Consider the following 14,551-nt stretch of genomic DNA (forward strand, 5'->3'; position numbering starts at 1 on the left):
GATTTATTGATTATGAAGGATTTCCGCCAAGAGAAGTGGCTGTAGCGTACAGATTATTTTTTATTTGTACAGTATTATTGTGTTTCCCCTCCCGCGGGGAAACACAGGAAGGAGACCCTTGATCTTGTTGGGGTTGGGGTTGGGGTAGAGATTACTGTAGGGACCCATTATTGGACGATGAACTGCTCTGTAAATAGCTCCAGGATTGGGCAGCTAGCTGGGTTTGGAATTATGGGTCTTTTTTCGACTTGGTGTTGGATTCTGGGGATGGTCTATGGGCTAGGTGCAGATGTCATCATGTCAGCTTCATGGCGTAAGTACGGAATACAGTAAGCTATGAGTTGTGGCACTACATAAGCATGGATGCCCAGTCTTTTTCCCACCAACATGAATTATTGACTTAATTTAGTTGATATAAGGAAATACACACAGACCTCGTTGCTCACTCGCTTGACATGCGAAGGACTCTTTTAATTTAATGTAATCTGGCTCATTACGCCTGGATATACAGTAGAAGTAAACTCAGATAAACGGATTCGATTAATTTGCCTATTATCAATCATTGTACAGAAAAGTGTACGGAGTAACACTCCCACAAGCAAAAACCCTGCAAGTCTGTATACCGTACAACCATAACAACAAAAGCAAAAATCAACATCAGCAACATCTATTACTAATCAATTCAAGCTGCTGTCCACAACAAACCTCCAATACATCTCCCATTCCTTCACCATTCCTGTCCACATTACTACCTATATAATCCACTGCTCTCCTTGATCTGTTATATACGACCACAGGGTGTGGAAAACAGGGCTTCCCGTCCGCTCAGCCGTACTTAAGCCACACGCCGGTCAGTTAGTAGTTGGGTGGGTGACCACCAGCGAATCCTGACTGTTGTATATATTTTTGGTATTTTTTGGGCCTTTTCTTTTCGTTTAGGTTGTATCCGTACTCCATATATCATCATCCATCAAGCAGGGTTTGGTGGGGGGAGTGAGTGGAGGGGAGGAGTCTCTGTCGCCACCAAAACCTGATGACCGAAAACGGCCACGCCCACACCAGGGTTGCACATTTTCGTAATGCTCCTTCTTTATGATACGCTTATACTGAATATACCTACTTCATAAGTAAGGGAGGTATGAAATGTTGTGCCGTCTACGGTGGGTAACATTGCTCTACATCGGTGTACTCAACGCACATAACCCACTACATAGTAGGGCGAACAGCCTTGACAGCAAACCAAAATCAAATCAAACACGGATAATAGAAATTAAGTTGAACAGGTCGCACTCGGACGACCCACCAATAAAAACCGTCAGTTATCAACCATAAATGCAACTTAAATTAGTCGTTAAATAATTTAGTATGACCTGCAGACGCCGCGGCCGCGGCCGCCGGCTGAATGAGAAATTCATTACGGAGGAGTATCCGTAGTTTGCTAGCTAATTAATTTTTATTATTGATTGAAATGCCAATTTGAAAGGGCCAAGAGCTTTAGATAAAGCTGGTACCTTGCCTAGGTGGTAGCTAAGTTAGCTAGCTAGATAGCTGCCAAGCTGGTTGAGGGTTATTGTTTTTCTCTTAGGATTTTTTCGTTGTGTGTGGCTCTCGGGGAGGTGATTTTACTGCTCCGTGCTTTGTTTACTTTTGCTGCTTTAGGAGACCTAGGAGTTCTAGTCTGGCATGGCTGGAGTTTGATCTGGAACCTGCAGCTATGTACGGAGTACTACTGTGCCTGTGTTATTGTTATTGGAAGATTCGAGATATGCACCGACACGGCTGTTCTTCGCTAAATACTCGATGGCGTATCACGGAGCACAGGCATGCAGGTCAAAAAGGGCCAGGCCACAGCTGCGTCGCACTCGCACAAATCTCGAGTTGAATCTGAAATATTGTCTTAGCGCCACAATTTTTCGAACTTGGCGATTCGGCTTCTTGTGCCATTCAACAATAATTATCCGTAATATTAACTAACTTCTTTTTGCTAGGTGGGATGTTTAGTAGTATTAGGTATAGTGTCCAAGTGCAGGGTTGTTGGTATTTTGGCCTTATGCAAGAGATACTTTTTCCATCCCGTGTTTTCGGGTTAAAGCCTGCCTGCTCTGCACCTTGTCTGTTACCCTAGAAACATTTTAATACTGGCATTGGTCGAGCGACAAAAGACCAATTGCAGATCGCAACCCTTCCACTCCCCTGAAATGGACTTCCCTGGGGGTTAGGAGTTAGGACCTCGTATACGTGGACACTGAGCAACGGGTTCCCTTTTCAGTATCCCTCCGAGGTCGCGATTGGATTGAGGGCCACTGATTGACTGATTGATTGATTTGATTTGGTTTGGGTTAGTTTTATTAATATGGACTGGACTGCCCGTCCATTGCCGGACGGTCGGACAAGGCAACATCCCCTCTCTCGCAAGATTAATGATCTTCGCGTGTCACCCTGCCAGATAGTGCTAGTTTCTCGGACGGTCGACTTAGTGGGTGACAAAAGTGACTCTCCTTATTTCGGTCGCACTTGATCGAAAGTTCTCCTGTCAGTTGTCAGTTGTCAAATAAGGGAGAGATGGGAGAAATTTAAATGATGATAAGCTGTGGGTGATGGGTCCCGGCCAAGTTTGAGCTTGTTTGTATGCCATGGGAAGGAGGCAGTGGTGGCTAGACAGGAAAATCCTAAGGGTCAAGGGGAAAAGGGGATACAGTCACACAGTCACACAGACGAAACGGAAGAGCAGGGAAGTTGAGTCCGCGGCCGAACGATCAGAGAGACTGTATCTCTCCGTAGTACTGACTTCCCCCAAGTGGAGATGTTCGTTTCTAACCAGGACTCCGGCCATAGACTAGCCCGTAGTCGCCGTGGTGTCGTCGAGTTACAGAAAAGCTCCCTGAGAGTCCGTCTCTTTCAGACCCAGAAGCCCATGGCTCCAGATCGGCTCGGGTGAATCATTGGTGCGTAATCCGCCACCGCTTACGGGGAAATCCAGGACTGGAGCCGGTCATGACACGCCCTGGAGCTTCTTTTAGTGTGCTTTGGGTTGCGCTGATCCGTGATTATGGAGACCGAGGGTATTGCCTGGAGGATTTTTAGCCCGTTGGGTGGACAAAGTACGGAGTGCACTGCACTGTACGGAGTAGGCCTTAGGCCTCAGGCCTTCTCCAACACGCTTCTTCTTAGCCGCATAAAGCTGAACGCACCGAGTTAATATTCCGGCCGATCAATCATAGAGAACGAGAACCATGACGAACCCTTCAGCGTCGTCCAAATCGTTCATAATTTAGCCTGGTAAGGAAAGACAGGCCTAGCAGCGGTACGACCCCCGTAAGTCACGATACGAGACGGGACGAAAGGCCGGAAATGGACGGACTGTAGTCTCCTTACCAGCCTTGTCTTCATCTTGATCTTCTCTATACTTAGATCCCTACAGGGTAGCATGCATGCGACTCACGATGAAACCCATGCCGCTTCCGATTGAGAGAGAAATCGACGAACTGTCTCAAGTCAAGCTTTACACCATGGATTGGACAGGCGTCAGATTTGCAGCGGTCCACCCAACAAGATGTGCACGAGAGAGACCATAATCTGCGCTGCTTGTACCCGTAAGGGTCCACTGTTTGATGGAGATTGTGTTCTTGCTTTTTTCGCCTTCCCACTCGAGTCCCAATTAGCCGCGAGAGGTAGTGAACGAGCCTAAGCGGAGATTGGACCTTTAGGCTGGACGGGCGATATCAGCTAGGTCGACAGGCGAGGAGTCCCTTGCTTTGTGTTGGATGATGAATGGATGGATGGACAATTGAGGGAAACCAGGGGCAGAAAAGTCAAAGCATCATGTCTTCCTCAATGCCGAAAGAAGACGATCATCCAGAGAAGGTGAAAGAGACGGAAGGAACGGCCGGTACTACGTAGTGGAGGGCAGCCGGTATTACCTTACCGTACGGGCACGGCTGAGCAGGGATCTTTCCTTCCTTCCTCTCTCTCTTTCCATCTTCTCTCTCTCTCTCTCTACTGTGTAATCGGTGCAAATGCAGTTCGGACCGAGGGCTAATTAGTGATCATTCTTCTGGTCAGTATCATCATCCAGTGGATTCTGAATTGGTGGCCGTCAGCCATTTCCAGTGCCCTCTTCTTCCCTCCGACCGCCTGATTGGATTGAGGTCCCCCCCCAGGATTCCACTCCGTCGATGAATGATTCGATGAATTCGCGACGGATGAATGGTTGACTTCTATCTCCACTTCCGTCCCCGGCTTCTTGGTCGAAGAATTCGGTCGAGCTTGGAGCCTTGGGTATGGGTACGACGATGGAATGCGGATGGAATGGGAAAACTTCCTTTCACCCTTGAGCCAACCATGAGGCTTTCCATTCACGATCACTTTGCTTTCCCCAGATGATGCCGGTGTTGGGATTTCGTTGCTTGTTCCCCCGCTCACTAGTTGATTTTTTTTCTTTTTCCTTTTTCTTTTCCTTCTCTCTCTCTGTTAGGTGTCTCCTTTTCTGTTCGTCTATGACTTTCCCTCCGAATGGCAGTCTATAGCTCTTCCTAATACCCGTCGAAGAACGAGACGGGACTGGAAAGCATTCCGTGTCCACCAGAATTGATGGAGATGCGGCGCAGTCCGCGGAGTGGATTTGGTGCAAATCGTGACACTAATCCACCCAGGCTCACCACTGTCGCTCCACATCCGAAAAAGATTTATTACAAAATAGCATAAATTAAAAATGAAAAAGAAATAAAATAAAAGAAAATAAAAGAAAATAAAAAAAACCCGCAGCTAAACTCAACTAACGGCCCTTCCTCCCCATTTGGGTAAGTTGCTGGTCTCCCCTGCAACTTTCGCTCGTCCGGTCGTGTCTCATCGTCTCGTCCGTCTGTCCATCCATCCTCTTAATTCGCCTCGTTCCCCTCTTCCTCTGCTCCCTTCCTCCTTTTGTTCTGTTTATTTCTCCTTCTCCATCTTGCACGGTCCGAGTAAAGCGTTTGTTGATCCGCCCAGCAGAGCTGTGCGTTATCTCTTTTTCTCCTTGCCTCGTGCTTTATAATTTCCTCCCCGGTTTCACATATATTTCCTCCCATCTCCCTCCGAAATCTCCAGCTAGCTGTGGAATCGGTTTTAATCTTCTCTTACCTCAATTCCATAAACCCAACCCATCGTAATATCATCTTGTTAGATTTTGTGTGATCTATCAATCCCATCGATCATGTCGGCGGAACACACCAACAACACTTCGCTCGAGAAGGACTTCGGCCCTGCTGCTACTGGAGGTAGCTCTGACGGCATCAACGGCAACGGCGCTCCCATGACCCACCAGTTGACGGCCGAAGAGACGGCTCAGGCTGCTGCGCGCTTTGGATACGGTCCTCTGTCCCATGTCAACACCGCGGAGAACCAACTGCGTCCCTTCGGTGGTGAATTCCAGCCCGGTCTGTACAAGTCGGTCGAGCAGCGCAAGTTCGCCAACCCTGCTCCTCTGGGCCTGTGTGCTTTCGCCCTGACCACTTTCGTGCTGAGCGCGATCAACATGGGCGCACGCGACATCACCGAGCCCAACATCGTCGTGGCTCTGGCTTTCGGCTATGGTGGTCTCGTCCAGCTGCTTGCGGGCATGTGGTAAGTTGAATCGAATCGATTTCCTGCGATATAGGGATTTCCTCTTGCTGACGCTTTCAAAAGGGAAATGGCCGTTGGTAACACTTTTGGTGCCACTGCTTTGTCTTCTTATGGTGGTTTCTGGCTGTCGTTCGCCATCGTCCTGACCCCCGGTGGGTTCAACATTCAGTCGGCGCTCATCGAGGCGGACGACGGTGCCACTGCCATGTTCGACAACTCTTTCGGCTTGTTCCTGTTTGTAAGTTCATCTTCTCGGTAGACGGAAACGTCGACAATTCAATCCAAGGTTGAAGGGCAATCGCTGACCGAGGTCGAATGCTTAGGGTTGGTTCATCTTCACGACCATTCTGCTCTTCTGCACCCTGCGATCCACCGTGGCGTTCTTCTTGCTGTTCTTCTTCCTTGACCTGACCTTCCTGCTGCTCGGTATCGGTTACATCCGCCGCGACAGCTCGGGCGCCCCCAACCCCCCCGTGATCAAGGCCGCTGGATTCTTCGGTTTGATGGCGGCGTTCGCGGCCTGGTACAACGCCCTGGCCGGTATTGCGGACAACAGCAACAGCTTCTTCATCCTCCCCGTCGCCCACTTCCCCTGGTCCCCCACTGCTCGCAACCGCTCCAAGAAGACCGAGCGCCAGACCGTTTAAAGTGGCGTTGCACACCTTGTGCGTGCTGGCTTGAAACAAGCATGTCTCGGCATTCGGTTTCGGAGCCAAGCAACAACCAGAAAATCTCCGCCCGCGGAGAGAACGGGGGATTGTCCTGCATTTTAGATACCCAGTATTTTTTAAGATCGTGTGGCTGCGTGGGAGGATTTCTCTCTTCCGACTTGAGCAGCTTGGCATGCAACAATGCGTGTTCGATTGCCGGGACGTGAGGGTAGTGTCGACTGCCGCAGGTATAGATATAAGGTCACCACATTAAATGTCGATTTTTTTTTGTTTTCTTTTCTTTTTTTGTCATGTCATGTTCCTTTCCTGTTAGTACTTCCAGGTTAATGAATCGTATCAAGAGGAGGATAATGACGGTGCAGACTTTGTCACGAGCCTGTGACAAGAATGGTTCTGTATTTAGCCTTATTAGTTGATTTAATTATATGATCTGTATGTCATCTGTCCATTAGTAAATGTCAACATGAGATAAAAAGTAAAAGTGAGTCTTAGCGATGACCGACCGGGTGACATGACGTACCTTGACAGCAAGCTAACGGGCATGCCTTGATTAGCCAACAGTGAATAAATAGATGAGCAACAAGCAACCTTAAATTAGTAACTAAGGTGACATCTTCCAGACCAGCATTAGAATTAGAGTTAGTTAGCTCCGACAAGAATAATGGTAGCAGTGGTGGTTAGTGAGTCGATCATTCCACCCTAGTTATAGGAATGGAAAGTAAATAGGTAGACAGAGAGAAGAGGGAGCGGTGAAGTTAAGGTATTCTGATAGTTAGAGACAATTGAGAGAGCAAGGGTAGATAAAAAAAAAAAAAAAAAAAAAAAAGTAAGAAAGAGGAATAAGAAAGAGGAAAGGAGAGAAAACAAAAAAAGAAAAAGAAGAGAATAGAATGAAAGGAAGAAAAGGATCCCAGCTACCTATAACTAGTCCAGAGTAGAAAGAACTGTCAAGTCGGTGATTTCTCGGGGGGCTGAAATTCGTATCGATCTCGGGGGGAGCTCGGCTTGCCGTTTTTCTCTCTCTTTTTCTCAGTTTCTCGCCCTATAGCCTTATGTTTTTGGCGGTTTTATTAGGTCCGTCGGAGTACTCCGCGGAGAAGACTCGGTTGGATTGTTGTTGCTAGAACTAAGGCACCTCTAGTGCGACGCGGTGTTGTCGGACGGACGAAACTCGGGGATGAAATTGGCAGCGGATTGACAGGGGGCTCGGGCTGGGCTCGGGGTCGGGGGACGGGCAAGCACGGGATGTGCTTTGATCGTATTGCATCATTTGTTCCGATATTTTGGTTTCATATCTTGTGATCTTGAGGATTTGAATTGTGGAATTGATGTTCTGATGTTTTGGGATTGTTAGTATGTATGTTCATAGTACGTTCTTAGTTTTAGATATGGGCTTTGTGCTCTGTGGTTCATACTTCGAGGTCAATACCTAGATATGTCGTATCCATAAGACGTGAAAATCGAAGTTGAAGACTGTTAATTTCCATAGAAAGTAACAAACAACTTCGCTAATCGATTAGGTCACACCATACCTGCAACATCATCATCCGAACCCCGATCAGTCCACCATCTATCTACATAGTACTCCGTACTTGTCCTCCTCCGCATATTCCCGGCCTCTACAAAATCTAGAAAACAAGTCTCACCCCACGAATGTTCCCATCTAGATGGTCCTAAAGAAAGAAGCCCATTTTTTCAATTTTTAATGAATCGAGGAACCCTTTTCAAGGAACGTTTCAAACAAATCGCGCAATCTTCTGGCCTCTGAGGAAGGGACTCGGAACTGACTCTATACCCCGTAAGCGAGCTGAATGGTAACTCAGCCCGACGCGCCGGTTTCCACTTCCTGCAGGTCTAAGAATAGCCAAGAGGTCTTGGTGTTCGATTCTTGTTCTTGGGTACCTGTTATCGTGTGGTGCTTGCCGAATTATGCCCGAGGGGGAGGATTATTTAATAATTTACCTATTCTCCGTACTTCATAGTTACTTGCACTCTGCGAGTAGCCTGTGGATGAAAATCTTGTAATGCGATTAATATCTAAACATTATATCCCAAGTTTCTATCCATGACCGATATACATATAGTAAGTGATTAATCACTACTTGCCTGAAGTAGGGCGAAGCAGAGTTGACGAACTTCAAATCTAGGCTACTTCATCAGGAACTTCCATCACGCGCAACTCGTCCCATAATTCCCGCAATGGAGCCAAGTACACCCGATCCACGTAGAAGAAATTCATGAGCGAGGCGCGCAGGTCCTGCCAAGACTGGAGACCCTGGATGCGGACGGCGGTGGCCAGCTCCCTGACGAAGAACGACCGGTCCGAGACTATCATCTTGGAGGCGCAGGCGCCCGTGAACAGCAGCCAAGTCAGTAGATCGCGGCAGAGGTGGAAACAGCCCGTCGGGATGATGGATTCCAGCGCCGTACGCAAGCCCGTGATGGGCTTCGGGAACACCGGTGCGATGTTCGGGTAGAAGTCCCAGATGGCCGTGTTGTGGTAGATGAAGCAGGCCAGACGCACGCAACCTTCGATCGAGGAGTCGCCTTTGGCTTCACCGGACGCGGTGTACCGGTCGATGTGTAGGGCATATTCGATGTAGAGGACCTCCGTATTGAAGTAGCCTTCGGTTTCTTCGTTGAAATCCTGGAATAAGGGCCCCTTGATCCACTCGGCGTACCAGACCAGTTCGAGGAGGTCCGTGATCACCTGCGACAGGTATTCGCCGAAGATTCCCGGGATCTTCATCAGGGCGATGAGACGCGATGCCGTACATTCTAGGTCCTTGGTGGGTGGAATTATGGGAGCCATGTGGGCTGGGCGAGGGTCGCGGACGAATGGAAAGATGGGCTTGGTGAAAGCCATACAAGCGACGCGAATGTCCGTCCTTGCCGAGAGAGTTAGTCGGTCGGTCTGATTACTCGGAATTTGAACCTTACCATGAGATTTGGTAGCGGACGTCGGGAGGAACGTCGGTAAACTTATTCCTCATGCCTACCATCTGTCGCAGGCCCGCGAGGTGGACTTTCAGGTAGTCGGGGTTTCCAGATGCGATCTATTCGAGCGATGAGAAAATGTGTGAGACGAATGGTCAGTGTACAACATACCTCGATTGTCAGCAGCATTGAAACCGCAGCAATCAGCTCGTCGCTAGAGGCTTTGACTGGATCCGAAATTCCCTCGTTGACCAGTCGAATTGTTTCTCCTCGATGATGGAACGTGTCCAGCAGCAGCGGGCTCGAGCCTCGATTGTTAGGATCAACAAGAGGAAACTCCCCCGTGTGCAGCGCTGCGTTGGATGCCGCAACGCAGATCGAGGCGTGCAGGGAGGCAGGATCGCTCTGAATCAGCGAGGCCCAATGGGCCTGCAATTTTGGCCCATATCGCCGCTGAAGAGGATATGCAATATGCGTGAGATCAAATAAGACTGCAGGACAACAGATCAGCTCTATTCCTTTACCCACAGCCCGGAGAATGAACTTACAGCGTTGCAGATGTCGAAACATGCGATCCGTCAGTTGTGTGTGTGCCGTATTGAATGGGTCTTGGTGGGCGCCATGACCCAGGTACATTGTCGGTGATGGGATCGACGGGATCGGAGCAGCTGCATAATTATATGACGGCGTGCCAGCGCTAGAGGCGCCAGCAGTCGTCGTGACTGCTGGATATGTAGGAGCGCTGGTCACAGCCAGGCCATTATTATTGCTATTGTTATTGTTACTCAGTCGAGCTTGCTGCTTTCCTCGGCCAGCGGAGGACGCTTTTACAGACGATCTCCCCGGCGGGGGAGGCATGGGACCTATGGCTGCGGCGCTGGGGCCTGTTGCTGCAGGTGCTGTCTCCACCGGCTGGAAAGCAAGATGCTTCCACGTTTTACTCTTGTAGCGCTTGGTGTTCTCGAGCCTCTTTTTCCGATTATGCTCGGACATGACATGCGAGCGAATGCGCTTCAGGGTGTCCTCGCGCGTCCCCTCGGACACCGATTGCTGGTCGCTGTTGACCCAGAACAGAGTCGACCGACCCCCGGACGCATTGTCGGCCTTGCGCGGTTTGCGGGTTTTTGGTGCAGGGGTCTTGCCTACATGTTGACGGGTTGCGTCGGTCGGTGTCGGGGCCGTTTGTTGCTCATTGATATACGGCGCCGTTGACGACGACGGTGGGGGGACCGTCCGTGTCGACGTCTGTGCAGGTGCAGATGCAGGTACCGTGGCAGGTAATGAGACAGGGACAGGCGCCGAGACAGGAACAGGACTCCGATAAGATACTGGAGGGGGAAGAGAGGGATCCTGTGGCGGCCACGGGGGATGGGCAGCCAGCTGGATGGGAAGCACCTGCTCGCGCTGAGGGGCGGAAGACACTGCCGGCGGCTGACAGGGTGGCAGCTTGGCATCCATGGCTTCTTCTTTTCAGGCAGGAATGGCGCTCAGGCGTAATCTTCACAATCGTTCTAGCGGAAGATCCTCACAGGGGCTTCATGGTCCGCGCGAACAAAAAAACAACAAAGAAGGAAAGCTGGGGTGGGAGAAGGAGGGACAGGAGAAAAAAACCGAAGGGGAATCGCTGAATGGCCAGCGCACTGCCCTTATCAGGAAAAGTCCATGGCGCAGAACGAGAGGAATCAAGTGGAGGGAAGGGGAAGATGGTGGGAATTTCGGGGAGACCGAAGCAGGGCCAATAACGGGGGGAATTGGAACCAACAGTCGGGGACGAATACACAGTAATTGGAGGAAGGATGTGATTGATCTAAGAGCTAAGGACTAAGGCCATGTACCTGAGCAGTTGGTTAGTTAGTTTCTTACTCCGTACTGTTAATTAGTCCGGACGTGGATACTACCCCGACGGGGGCATTCCGACCAGTCGATGACTTACTGGTAGAAGCTTGATTGTTATGTATCCACCGAAGTGTCCGGACGAGCACCATCATTCCATCTGGCCAATCTGGTCAATCTGGCCCAAACAACTTTTGCAGTTTGCACTCGTTGAGAGGACGGACACGGGCAAGGGCCAGAGGGGAGAGTGGAAGCAAAAGCAAAAGCAAAAGCAAAAGCAAAAGAACCACGGAGGAGCACATCATTCTCCACCCTCCGATCGGTCCAGTTCGGTCGCTCCGTCGGTCTCGGCCGCCGTAGCTCTGAGTACTGCTGTCGTACATCCGAGCACACTTCGGCCTTAACGGGTATACGACAAGGCTGGATGTATTCCATAACTAGTAGGTGCTCAAGTTAAGGAAATCTACTGAACCTCAGTTCTAGGAGTACGGTGTATATTCACCAGTGTCTTGATTACAGTCCCAGTCCCTCACTAAACTAGTCCTCGGCTATCGCTACATGGTTTGACATGGCCGCCCGCGCTGCGAGTCGGCCGTCAGATGCATAGAATAATTCACCTAAATACGAACGGGAGATGAAAGAAAGATAAAACAAGCTCGAAAGAAAAAGATAAGAAAGCAGAAACAACTCTACCCGCTGAGACCCTGTCATTCCCAAGGTCATACTCATCGTCAATCAGCGTTTCGAGAAAGATAAGAGAAAAAGTCGTGCTACATCATTCCGGGTCGTGGGAAGACGGGCACGGTCCCCAGACTCTCGTAGCCTCCCATGGTGCCTTGCTGGCTGCTCTGCCACCCCTGGCCTGTCTGCTGGTTCACAAAAGCACTCTGACGGAATGGGTTCGTACTGCCGGTGGGATTGGGACGAAGGGGCGCCGCCGCGGGAGCCTGCAACCCTTGCGACTGTTGTGGAGGAACGGAGGAACTTCGAGCGAAGGGATTAGTTCCCGTTCGCTGAGGTTGCAATTGCTGGACTGGCGCTGGAGGCGCTTGAGGCTGCGGAGGTTGCTGAGGTTGCTGAGGTTGCTGCGCCAACATGTCGCCGGCGTTGAACTGCGGGTTGACGGCCGACAATCGTCGCGCAAAAGGATTGGTGCTCTGTCGGTTGATCTGTGTGAGAGATAGACCCGAGCCGGTCGTCTGGCTCACTAACATTGATTGCCGGAACGGATTCGTGGTTTGCGGCTGCAACTGCTGTGGCTGCTGCTGAGGGAACGGAGAGAGATTGCTTTGCGCGTTAGGCGCAAGACCAGACTGGGGGTAGGTTTGCGGTTGAGGGGTGTAGCCACCAAATCCCGCGCCCGTCGGCATAGGTTGGAGCGGTTGGGGAGCTGGCTGCTGTGGTGGTTGACCGAATGGATTCTGGCCTGTCTGGCCAAAAGCGTCCCCAAAGGCCCCGGGCTGGCCGTAACCCATCGGCTGAGGCTGTTGCTGTTGGAAACCGGTTTGCTGCGGGTAGAGTCCCCCTGGCTGGGGTTGCTGTTGAAAGCCGGTCTGCTGGTATTGCATCGCCTGCGGTTGCTGTTGAAACGGTGGCTGTTGCATCTGATGAGCTGCCAAATGCTGCTGTGCCGGCTGTTCGATGGAGTCAAAGAAGTCTATCAGATCCGAAGGGTTATCCCTCTTGGTCAAACTAGGGTCGGCGGTTTGAGGTCGCGCCGGCGCGGGCGCGGGATTAGGATTGCTGGCTGCCCTAACCCCCACCCCGCCGGTGTTGTTTGCTGCGACTTTGGGTAAAGAGCCGGCGGGCTTTCCCTTTGAGAGCAGATATTCACGCCGTCGGAGATCGAAATCCGGATCGTTCAAGTCGTCCTCAAGCAGCCGGGTTAAGTCCGTGGACGCATGCTTAAGTTTGGGGATTTCGAGGCGCGTTGCTGATTGAAAGTGCCTGGCAACGCCGAGGAATTTGACCACTTCCTCGGTCTGCGCTGCAAATGTCTTGTATATATCAAGTGCCCGCTCGCTATCAGGCCGGGACATCTCGAAGTAATGTTCTATTCGCAACCAGAGTAAGAACACGTCATTGTACCGCAGAGATCAAGGTAGACCTACCCAAGACGTTTATAGTACCCTCATTCATCACTGAGTAGAGGGTCAGGAGGTCTAGAGTCAACAGCCGGAAGGCTGTGAGGGTGATTTCATTTTCAACCTCATCCGTCAAGAGCTTATTGGGATGGTCAGCGATGATGGTGCGGCGCCATGGCAGGAATCGACCAAACTTACATCACATTTCAACAGAGCACGGATCTGTTTCTGGACAATCTCCGTTTCTCTCAAAAGACCCTTTTCGACCGTCAGTCGTCTCATCCGCCCTTGACCGCTCCGTACATAGTCGGTCTTGGTGGTCTCGAACGCGTTCGCGCGCGCTATGAGGTAATCGGAGTATCTTCGGATATTATGCCCTTGCGATTGAGCTGCACAGTGAGGTCAGTCCCCGTTGTCACACGTCAAACCCACAGCCGTTTCTCGCATACCTTCGGAAAACCCGCTGATTGCCAGCTTCCGCGGGTTTTCGGCCATGTACTGCAACGTAGCGTCCAATTGACCCTCCCTGATCATCATGTGAATCACGATCAGGGACTTGAATACTATCGTCCATGTTGAGTCACGAAGTCGCAGCTGCACTGTTCGGAAGATCTCTGCCACGCCGGCCTCGCCGGTATGCGTCGCTACTAGGATGTGCTCGATATATTTGGATTTGGGGGCTGCAAGCTGTTCGGTGGAGGCGTGTCAGTACTCCTTGTCACGCATTTGGAAAAGCAGGAAGCAAATCACGAAGTTATCTGTCACTGACTTTGACTTTAGTGGCCCCCTTCACAGATTTCTCAAAATTGCCGGACATTGTTGGAGGGAGGTCGGGTCTCCGCGATTAGGCCGCGATCGGGAGAATCAGGAGGTTATCGCGAGGTGTCCAATTCGGGGCGGAGGGGAGGAGGGGAGAGGGGATAAAGCGATCGGGAAATCGACGGCGAGATACGATGGCTATCGCGGTGTTCGAAACAATAAACTGTCCTCGCCAGCACCAGAAACTGCAGTCATGATGGCTCAAGCCATGATGCGGGAGGTGGTGAGACTTTGAAGGCGGCCTGCAAGGAACGCGGCGGGGGGATTTGGAATTTGGGAAACAAAAGCGAAGATAAGTCCAACGATTAGGTGGAGAACTCCGAACGACAAGACTCTGACAATGACAGAGCAACCGATCGATAAAGAGTAGAGCGTAGGTCCCAGGAATGCAAGGATTGAACGGTGATTGGAGAGTTGAGGTCGGGGGAAGTTCAGGCAGTTTGTCGGTGGTCCCAAGCCAAGTGGAAATTCGGTGGAGCTTCTCTCCGTCCCCGTCCCAGGTAGCTATCCGCCTTAGCTAGCACGAGTTGCCTCTGCGCTTGGTCTCTTGTATGTCCAGGTTATGCACTGATGCAGGCAATTAAAATTGAAGTGGTGTCGGGATTA

General features: G+C 50.7%; 3 protein-coding genes across 3 annotated transcripts; 1 reads left to right on the top strand and 2 right to left on the bottom strand.

The window, feature by feature from the left end:
• Positions 1-5,191: 5,191 nt before the first annotated feature.
• Positions 5,192-6,248, top strand: KD926_010673 (acetate uptake transporter family protein; the record flags this gene model as incomplete). Its single annotated transcript, XM_053103060.1, has 3 exons — positions 5,192-5,601; positions 5,665-5,839; positions 5,925-6,248. The coding sequence occupies 3 exons, from the start codon at positions 5,192-5,194 to the stop codon at positions 6,246-6,248; spliced, it is 909 nt and encodes a 302-aa protein (XP_052953525.1).
• Positions 6,249-8,415: 2,167 nt separating this feature from the next.
• Positions 8,416-10,667, bottom strand: KD926_010674 (uncharacterized protein; the record flags this gene model as incomplete). The annotated part of the gene is made up of 4 exons (XM_053103061.1): positions 8,416-9,160; positions 9,213-9,328; positions 9,381-9,700; positions 9,758-10,667. 4 exons carry the CDS (start codon positions 10,665-10,667, stop codon positions 8,416-8,418), a joined length of 2,091 nt encoding a protein of 696 aa, XP_052953526.1.
• Positions 10,668-11,812: 1,145 nt separating this feature from the next.
• KD926_010675 (ENTH domain protein) lies at positions 11,813-13,943 on the bottom strand (the record flags this gene model as incomplete). Its single annotated transcript, XM_053103062.1, has 5 exons — positions 11,813-13,095; positions 13,154-13,265; positions 13,325-13,515; positions 13,576-13,813; positions 13,896-13,943. The coding sequence occupies 5 exons, from the start codon at positions 13,941-13,943 to the stop codon at positions 11,813-11,815; spliced, it is 1,872 nt and encodes a 623-aa protein (XP_052953527.1).
• Positions 13,944-14,551: the final 608 nt, after the last annotated feature.

Source organism: Aspergillus affinis (genome assembly GCF_023601865.1).
Source record: "Aspergillus affinis strain CMG 70 chromosome Unknown NODE_84_length_165147_cov_86_321009, whole genome shotgun sequence".
Lineage (NCBI taxonomy): Eukaryota > Fungi > Ascomycota > Eurotiomycetes > Eurotiales > Aspergillaceae > Aspergillus > Aspergillus affinis.